The sequence below is a fragment of the Protopterus annectens genome, chromosome 17.part0 (genome assembly GCF_019279795.1).
Source record: "Protopterus annectens isolate FY-2018-M chromosome 17.part0, PAN1.0, whole genome shotgun sequence".
NCBI classification, from domain to species: domain Eukaryota; kingdom Metazoa; phylum Chordata; order Ceratodontiformes; family Protopteridae; genus Protopterus; species Protopterus annectens.
Genome location: NC_056751.1, coordinates 815409858 through 815419912, shown reverse-complemented (window position 1 = coordinate 815419912; position 10055 = coordinate 815409858). Strand labels below are relative to the sequence as shown.

The following is a 10055-nucleotide window of genomic DNA, read 5'->3' as shown; positions in this document are numbered from 1 at the left end:
CTATGGAAAGGATCATCATGGACCTCATAAATAAAGATATTGGGGACCTACAGACACTGGATCCTACCCAGTTTGGCTTTGTTAAGGGCAGATCCTGCCTCTTAAACCTAGTTGATTTCTTTGAAACAGTCACCAAGGCCATTGACGGGAAGGTGGTCCACACAGCCTACCTGGACCTTGCAAAGCCTTCGATACAATACCCCACTCGGGCATTATAGATAAGCTCACCAGCTTAAATATAAACCCCTATGTCACTAGATGGGTTGCAAACTGGCTCAAGGACAGAACCCACATGGTTAGAATTGCTGAGCCATGTCAGACTCCAAACCAGTTACAAGTGGCGTCCCACAAGGCTCAGTCCTGGGACCTCTCTTGTTCGGTATATATTTCGGTGGTACAGGCCAACACGGAAGGACTGTGGCTGACCAAGTTCGCAGATGACTGCAAACTGGGCGCCATAATCAACTCTCCAGCCGACACAAGCATCCTCCAAAAGGGCCTCATAGAAACAGACAACTGGTGCCAGAGCCATGGCTCAAGCTAAACGCCAAAAGTGTATAGTCATCCCTTTGGCAAAACAAAGTGCCACAAATTACCACATAGGTGGTAATCCATTAAGTACAGAAGAAGTCATTAGGGACCTGGGGACCCAAGTTGATAGCAATCTCTCATTTGACAACCACGTGGCCAAAGTGGTTAGAAAAACATTTTATATAGCCCACCTAATCATGAAGGGATTCATATCTAGATCAGGGGAGGTCATCATGCCTCTTTACTCATCCCTCATCAGGCCCATAATTGAGTACAATGCCCCTTTTGGGATGTACCTTACCAGACACCTGCAGCAACTGGAAAGACCCCAAAAGTACCTCACCAAAAGGATCAAAGGGCTCAAACAGATGCCATATGCTGCCCGGTTAAAGAAACTCCAGCTCTACTCAGTGGCATACCGCCAGCTCAGAGGCGATCTGTGCCTGACGTATAAAGCCATGTCCAACCCGAAATTAATGGACATGCTGCACCTCAGAAAATCCAAATCCCATCGAGCTACTCGCTCGAGAGACTTGAACCTCAGCACTGAAATAAATAGGACATGCTGGAGGGACAGATTCATAACCCAGAGGCTCCCTTCACTCTGGAATAAAATCCCAGTCCAGGTTAGGCAGAGTCCCACATTGACTGAGGAATCTTGATGAATGGATGGGAGATCGTAGGTTTACCCCGGCTATCACTTCTGTGTCACTGTTAGACAGAGGCACAGTATACTAACCTCAAAAAAAGGCGTAGCAAAATTAATTTAAAGTGGGTGGCGAAAGCCAAACACACTCTGGCTAGGCTTATAAATGCCCTAGGGCAGATAGCCTAGTATGAACCTATGAAAAAATACCTGTGCCTACTGTCATACCTTTATTATGTGATCAGATTGTCAGTTTCTGGTTAATACCACTCACTTTTCACATACTTGTGTTGAATGATCACCAAACCTGAAAACAGATTTTTTTTCCCTTGCATATCTCTTTGTACTTAACTGCTTTTTTTTAGGTTCATAGGTTTATATTAGGATAACAACCACAGGGGCCTTTTTAAGCCAAGCCATGCATCCTATATGTATCTGACAAGTTTTAGTACCCCTAGGTTATTTTAAGGGGTATGTTTAGACTAGGGCTTGGGTGGTTAAGCATTTACAGTCTGCCTCTACCCATTCGAGACATAGGTGCTGGACTAGGGTTTAATTTTCAATCCCCCATCCACTTGTCTAAGCTAAGTTTGAATTGAGTTAGGGAAAACTCTAGTTCACATAGAATATAAGCCTATTTCAGAGATTGGGTATTCTCTGAGACACATACTTGCCCTTCCAACATGCCCTGTTTAAGTCACAAGCAATGTTAGTCCCTAGATCTGGTAATTCTGATGCTATTTGTTTTGTGGGTATGGATAAGATCTATCAGAGCGAGATCTATGGATGCCTTCCATGCCAGGCATAGATCACCCCTCACCAGTCTGTGGGTGACAGAGTACCCTTTGGGCTTTGAAACAATCTACACATGTGTTTTACGTCCTGTATTCTTTTTGTTGAGGGACCTCCATGAACATTCCATTTGTTACGTCTGCATGGTCAGATACATACTGAAGGGGGTATTGTACTCAGTGATTGGTCTGATAAGGCCAAATACAGTGAAATCATGACTTCCTCAAACCTAGATGTCATACCATTGTTTATAAGTTGCATAACATAGAATGATTTACTTACTACCATAGATACATGATGGTTGAAGGCCAGGTTACAATCTACATGCATCCCCAGGTCCCTGAATACTGTGTCTGCTGTTAGGAGTGTGTTATCACTGTGGTAGTTTCCACGGGGTAGTCAAACTACTATGCATTTTATGGCATTGATGTTTCAACCATGGCTCTGGCACCAGTTGTCTGTCTGTGTCAACACTTCTTGAAGGATATTAGTGTCTTGGGGAGGGAATCTATAAATGGACCTAGTTTGCAATTGCCTGCAAACTTTGTTAGCCAGATCCACTTGATATTGGCCTTGACAAAACAGAAATAGATGAAAGAAATAAGTAGACCCAGGATAGAGTCCTGAGGGACTCCGCTAGTGGTCAACCTCTTTGTGGAGGTAGGCTCCCCTATTCTAACTTGGGTCCTATCTGTGAATCAGCTGGCTGTCCAGCAAGTACCATATGGGTTTATACCTAATTCAGTGAGTTTGTCTACTATGCCCGAGTGAGGTATTGTATCAAATGCCTTGACCAGCTCTAGGTAGACAGTATGAAGCAACAACAGATACACACAACCAGGAATCCACCAAACAAGTTTTCTAAACAGCAGTATTTTATTCAGATAAAATTTCTTTGAGTGCTTCGGCTAAAAAGCCTTTTCAGAGTATAAAAAAACACAAATAACACACATCTTTATATACAAAACAATTTCCTCTAATTATTCAGTAAAATAACTAAAGTGATTATGTCGTTACAAAATATTTACCCAATTAAAACCTTCCAATTACATTCTGTATTAAGTCCCTTAGGGAGTAAAGTTTCATACTTTAATATAAAAATAGATTCTTTTTTGTAATAATTTAAATTTTGAAAGAGAAGTATTGAACCTACCCACCTTAACCTGTTCTAATATACTGACCTGAAATCCTTCCACATTACTAGGTTCATAGGTTGGTACTAGGCTATCAGCCCTAGGGCCTGTACAAGCCTAGCCATAACAATTCCCTGGCTATTTCTTCCTTCCCACACTATTTACTTCCCCGGATCCCTGTCTAGCAGGGCGACTGACATGATCCCCGGGGTGAATTTCCTTTCTCCCATCCAATCGTCAAGGTTCCTTTTGAAGAGGGCCAAAGAGGCACTCTGCTTGCGATGTATGGGCAGTCTATTCCAGAGTCTGGGGAGTCTCTGGGTCAGGAACCTATCCCTCCAGCATGTTTTGTTTATTGTGATGACAAGGTTTAGATCCGTGGAGCATGTGGCTCTGAGGGATTGATATTTCTTTAAATGTAGCATGTCCAACAGCTCTGGGTTTCACATGGCCTTGTATGTTAAGCAGAGATCGCCTCTGAGTAGACGATATGCAACAGAGTGTAGCTGGAGTTTTTTAAAGCTGTCAGTGTAGGGCATCTGCTTTAGACCTGTGATTCTTTTAGTGAGGTATTTCTGCAGCCTTTCCAGTTGTTGCAGATGTCTTGAGAGGTACATACCAAACAGGGTGTTGTATTCTATAATGGGTCTAATGAGGGATGAGTACAGTGGGACAAGGACCTCCTTTTTTCTGGATGAAAAACCCTTAGTGATGAGGTGTGCCACATAGAAGGATTTCCTGACTGTTGTGGCAATGTGGTTATCGAAGGTGAGACCACTGTCCACTAAGTCTCTTATCACAATTTCGGTGTTTAGTGCACTGCCACCTATATGATAATTCAAGGGTACATGTTTTTTCCCAAAGGAGATAACTATACATTTCTTGGCATTGAGCTTGAGCCCATGGCAGTGGCACCAAGCATCTGTTTCTGTAAGGCCCTTTTGTAGAGTATCCACATAATTTGGGGATTCAATAATGGCTCCCAGTTTGCAATCCTCTGCAAACTTTGTTAGCCAGAGTCCCTTAGTGTTGGCCTGTACTTCAGAGAAGTAGATGCCAAACAAGAGCGGTCCCAGGACTGAACCCTGAGGTACTCCACTTGTCTGGAACTGGATTTGGAGTCGGCTACTTTTACAGTGTGGGTTCTATCATTAAGCCAGTTAGCACCCCATTGGGTGATGTAGGGGTTAAGGCCCAGCTTAGTAAGTTTATATATGATTCCAGAGTGGGGGATATTGTCAAAGGCTTTGGCAAGGTCTAGATAGGCTGTGGGGTCCACCTTACCCTTGTCCATGGCTTTGGAGACTGATTCAAAGAAGTCAATCAGGTTCAGGAGACAAGATTGGCCCTTCACGAACCCAGACTGGGTGGGGTCCAGTGTTTGAAGGTTGCCAATGTCTCTGTTTATAAGTTCCAAGATATTACGTTCCATGGCCTTGCAGATAAGGCTCGTCAGACTGATGGGACAGTAGTTTCTGGGATCCAAGGTGGATCCCCCCTTGTGGAGTGGGATAACTGTAGCTCTGCGCCACTCAGTGGGCATGAAACCTGAGATGAGGCTATGATTAAACATGACACTTAGGTGCCAGTTCATATTGTAGTTCATGTAGTACACAGCCAGGGATGTCATCTGGTCCCATGGATGCTGTATTCTTAGCTTTGGAGAGTGCGTTTTTTTACCTGTGTGGCAGTTATTACTGAAATTTGGCAGTCTTCCATTAGTGAGATGGGCCATTTAGGGGGTGAGAGGGGAGTGAAGTTGGCACTGAATCGATCTGCCAGGATATTGGCAATATCCTTGGGATCAGTATATTTAATGCCATTCTGTTTTAGCTCAGAGCAGATCTGAGCATTGCCATTTAGATTTTTGACATAGTTATAAAATGCCTTGTGGTGGTCTTTGGCAATTTTATTTTCGTAACTAGCTTTGGAGGATTTTATGAGGGATCTCAGTTTCTTACTGAGGCTGGTAAGGGAGTTTTTTGCATCCTGGGATTTTCCTCTTTTCTGCAACAGTTTCTTCCTTTTGTTGTAAAGTTTGTTTATGGCAGGGGACCACCAGATTGGCTTCCTTTTTTTGGATGAGAGCATCTTGGTTCTATTTGGGATGGCACGATTCATGCATGGGGATGTGCTCATACAGTGCCTTAGTGTAGGATTCAGCAGTTGAACTTTCAGTTTCCTGTCTGCATGGGTGTCATGAAGTTTGCCACATCTGACTTGAGTAGCATGAAGTTGGCTTTGGAGAAGTTTTTTATGGAAGTTTCCTTACTGGGGGGTGGGGGTGGGATGTGGATGTTAAGGGTGATTAGCTTATGGTCAGATCTGACTAGCGAGGGGGTGACCATAGGTGTGGAGCATCGATTTCCCATGTTGGTAATGACCAGGTCTAGGATATTGGAGCCCCTGTTGGGACTATGAATTAGTTGATCCAGGGCGTTGGAATTTATGAATTCCAAGAACCGTTGGGCAAAGGTGTTGGTACATGAGTACTACACTTCTCTATGTCCCTAATATGTTCTAAAATTCTAACTTTAAATGCCCTTTTACTATCACCAACATAATATTTATTACATGGGCAACTAAGTGCATAGACAACCCCCTCAGTACCACATCTAAAATGTTTTGTCTCTCATATTCTTTCCATTAATATATGGGAACAGCCTGACCACAAAATTACAACAGCAGCACCTTCCACAAGGGAAGGTCCCTTTAAGGGTGCTTCGCCTGCCAATATTAACATTAGGAGCTACAAATCTACGTCTAACTATCATATCTTCTGTGCTCCTTCCATGCTTATATGATACACAGGGTCTTTCCTCCAAAATACAAAATTAATTTGTTCATCAGGAAGCCCCCCCAAAAATTAAGTGATTGCACTAGATCTACACTAAACAATCCGTGTTTAGTTACAGAAAAGGCCTTCTCTTTCTTCTTAACTATATTATTACCCAATGACATGTATTTTCTATGACATCTGCCCATGGGGTTATTACCCATAGACTTTTGTACCTTTTCAAGACTTTCTACCAAAACATTATCATAACCTCTCCTTTCAAACATGGAAAAATTATTTTCTACCTCTTTTTTGAACTCTTGGTCCCTTCTGCACAGCCTACACAGTCTTTCAAACCCTCCATATGGTGTAGATTTTATTTTATTTATTTTTATTTTACATTTGTTGACCGGGCTAGTCCAGCTGGATATATGTCCATTTTCAGTGGAGGCCCGGGGAGAAAAGCTCCACAAATTACAACAACATAAAAGGTCAAGACAAAGACAATAACAGTATAATTTGGTACATAAGTTTTAACAATTATAGTACAAGCCTAAGATTATATATTTTATATTTCAGTAGGAAAAAGGAAAAATTTATCTAAGAATAGATGAATAAGACTAATACATTTGTATTAGAAATGGTGTAGTACAAATCTTTATAACATATTACAAAATTAGATACACCTAGTAATTTATGATAAGAGATACTAAGGTCTCACAAAAACCTAAGAAAGAAAAACACTAGAGAGCAATAGATAAGAGTATAGAAGAATAGCAAACAAGGATGGATTTCTAGTGTTATTTAACACATAGGTTGTGATACTATATGAAGGTGTTTGATCATTCCACAGTATATAGTGTGATCATAAAGTGCAGGGGGGATGACAACTACTACCATGTAGGAACTGGTTACCACTTTCAAAACTAGTCAGTAAAGGGTTGTCCGCCTTCTCTAACACCACTTCTAAAAAAAAGATAGTCTGTGTCACACTTGTAAACCATCACATTTTAACTGAAACCTGCTATTATTTGAACTTTCAACAAAATCTTTCATCTCATGCCAACCACCTTTACAAATAAAAATTTGAATAATTACAGGAAGTTGTTTTGTGTATAAAGGATGTGTGTTGTCTGTGTTTTTTATACTTTGAAAAGGCTTTTTAGCCAAAGCTCTAAGAGAAATTTTATCTGCATAAAATACTGCTGCTTAGAAAACTTGTGGATTCCTGGTTGTGTGTGATCTGTTGTGCTAGATCTGAAAAAACTTGTGGATTCCTGGTTGTGTGTGATCTGTTGTGCTGGATCTGATGTCTGGTTCTACTGTGGTTTCTAACTGGTAGGTAGACCGTATCCCTTGATTTGGTGACCTTCTTGAAGAAGTCCACCAGGCTGAGTAGGCATGATCTGCTCTTGACAAAACCAAACCAGGTAGTGTCCAGTGTCTGAGAGTTTCCAATGTCATTGTTAACCATTTCCATGATAATTCTTTCCATGGTTTTGAATATGAGACTAGTTAGACTTATGGGTCTTGAGGTACAGGCGTCCATTGACTGATTGATTTGACATTTGTTTACTGGGATAGTCCGACTGGGCAGATGCCCATTTGAAGCAAAGGCCTGGGGAGAAAAGCCCCAACAGATACAAAAGAAAATAAAACGAACATAACATAAAACTCATACAGCAACTGTAAATACAAAGAACTCATATTGTACATAAAAAATAGTTAAAATGTGGGTCTGTATTACATTGTTGAAAAACCTCTTCAGTGAACGTCTGTTCACCGACCACTTAACAGCGAAACCCAACTTTCTTGAATGGCCGTTTCAGTGAATTTTTTTCCTAGGGGACAAAATGCTTGACCATTGCCGGAATTTGCCCTTTTCCCCACTGTAGTGTGATGTCAGAGTTGGTTTAGTTGAGGGGTGGGGTCAGAGCCCCCCTACCTTGATGTGTTTGAAAGTTTGTCTGGCTTGGTGTTGGCCAAGTGATTTTTTTCCCCTAGGAAACGATTTGCTGAAATGACTGTTCAAGGAAGTAGGGTTTCGCTGTTTAGTGGTCGGCAAACAGGCATTCACTGAAGAGGATTTTTGACAATGTAATATAGACCCTTAAAATGCATAATATTATCAAAGCATTTACAAACAGTGGATAATGCAGGATTTGCTTAGAGTGATGTAAATTTGTTTACTTTATCTAGGTAGAATATAACAAGTTATAGTGTAAAATAAATGGTGGCTAGGGTATTGCTGAGAATTTAAGGAGCCATGGAGGAAAAATAGGATAAGAGTAAGTGGGGTAGGTAGAGAGTCTAGGGTGAGAATGTAGCATAGAGTTATGAGGGAAGTTGTAAATGAGATGAATTAGGATGACATCAGGTAGAGAGAATAAAAATCTACAGAGCAGGTAGTAGAGACATAAATGAAAAGTATGTAGTGCGGGAGGGCTGATAATTAGCCAGAAGTTAGACAAGAGCAGAGCCAAGAGTTAGATAGGTAAGTCTTGAAAAGTATTTTATACTGTGAGGTATTAGTAGTGGTTAGGATGCCCTGGGAGGTCAAGTTCTAAGTCCTTGAGATTCGGTTGGAGTAGAAAGAATCTTCAGAACTGTTATTAGCTTTTGTGAATCGTGATAAAAATGTGTTAGAAGATCTCAGGTGTCTTTTATTAGATTGAGGTTGAAGTAGATTGTGGAATGCTGAACATTTGTTGGGTTGGTAAACTATTCCATGGGCCATTGTAAGTTGGGTGAATGTTAGAAGATTAAGTAACTCCAGCCAGTTTAGTTGGTGTAAAGCAGTGCAATGATGGAATCTATACAGGGAGTTAGTAGTAAATCTGAAATCTTATTGTAGCAAGTCTCTAGTTTTGCTAGGTCAGTTTTCTTCAGGTTTGTGAAGATAGGAGAGGCGTAAAGAAGGGTAGAGAGTAAGTAAGTCCTGGCAAAAGATTATCTTGTGAGGTTGGTGAGGTTTGGTTTGATTCTGTATAGAAAACCTAGTTTTATGTGAACCTTTGTATGATTAGGGACAAATGTTAATCAAATTTCATGTTATTATCAATTGTGACACCAAGTAGCTTAGTATGCGATACAGGATCTATCTTGGTATTATTGGATGAATATATCAGAAAGGGGGACAGTGGGTCTGTGGTTTTGTTATTTTAAAAGAACATTAGTTTAGTTTTATTGGGATTAAGATGACTTGTTCTTGTGCAGAAGGATGACTATTACCATTCTATTCATTCATATGGAATGATGCCTGTCTAGAAGCTATTATTATTTAGTGACTGTAGTGGTCCTAGTAGGACATATTTCATGCTATTTAGGAGTCATCTTGGGTTATTATCAGGGCCTGTCAGTGCTGTGCTCCTTGGCCTTGGAGAATGCATTGAGGACCTCCTCCCTGATGTTTCCTCAGAGAGGTATGTTCAGTGGTATTCCATCAGGGGTGACTTATGGGTAGAGATGGTTAAAATTGTAGCTGAATTTGTCACGCAGTAGATTATTCCATCGTCTCACTTTTTTTTCATTGCTCCATATCTTTTGGGTTTCTAATACCATGACTGGAATGTACCCCATTCCTAAGTCAAAGTATGATTAAAGTTCATGAAATTAGTATTGTTTCAATTTTTGATGTCAGCCAGAGGTGCTCTTTGCAGCACACACAATGTGTCCAATAGTGAGTGCCTCCTGCAATTTGGACAGAGTTACATGCATCTGTAACATATGTAAATATGATTGTAGATTCTTTTTATAAGACCTGTTGCTATTACTACTATTGGAACTGTCTGGGTATCTTTCTTTCACATTGCTCTCAGTTATGCCTGCAAATCCTAATCTTTTATGACTTTGTGCCTCTATGTAGGCATGACACTGTAGTCACTGGGTGTAGCTATTTTAGTGATCAATTCTTCTTTTGTCTTCTTTTCATGGCCCACTATATCTGTTTTTCTCGCATCTATGTTTGAACTGTTGGCAATGGGTGATCCCATGTGATGTAGGCTTCATTATTTTCTGTATTAGTTTGTGGCTCATGTTTCCAGTGTTTTTCTGCCACTTCAGTACCATAATGTTTGCACAATCCCCAGTGCAACAGTCTTGCCACATTGTTGTGCCTTTCAGTATACAGTCCTCCTGCCATTAGTGTGTCACAACCAGCAATGAGGTGTGCGACTGT

The 10055-nt window shown here is 40.9% G+C and overlaps 1 protein-coding gene across 1 annotated transcript in view; it reads left to right on the top strand.

Moving 5' to 3' along the window:
* The window catches only part of SBF2 (SET binding factor 2), a 3151758-nt gene that overhangs the window by 1506155 nt on the left and 1635548 nt on the right, over positions 1-10055 (top strand). The window contains exon 8 of the mRNA XM_044058929.1: positions 4263-4282. Within this exon, the coding sequence (XP_043914864.1) occupies positions 4263-4282 (20 nt within the window). The remainder of the gene's footprint in view (positions 1-4262; positions 4283-10055) is intronic.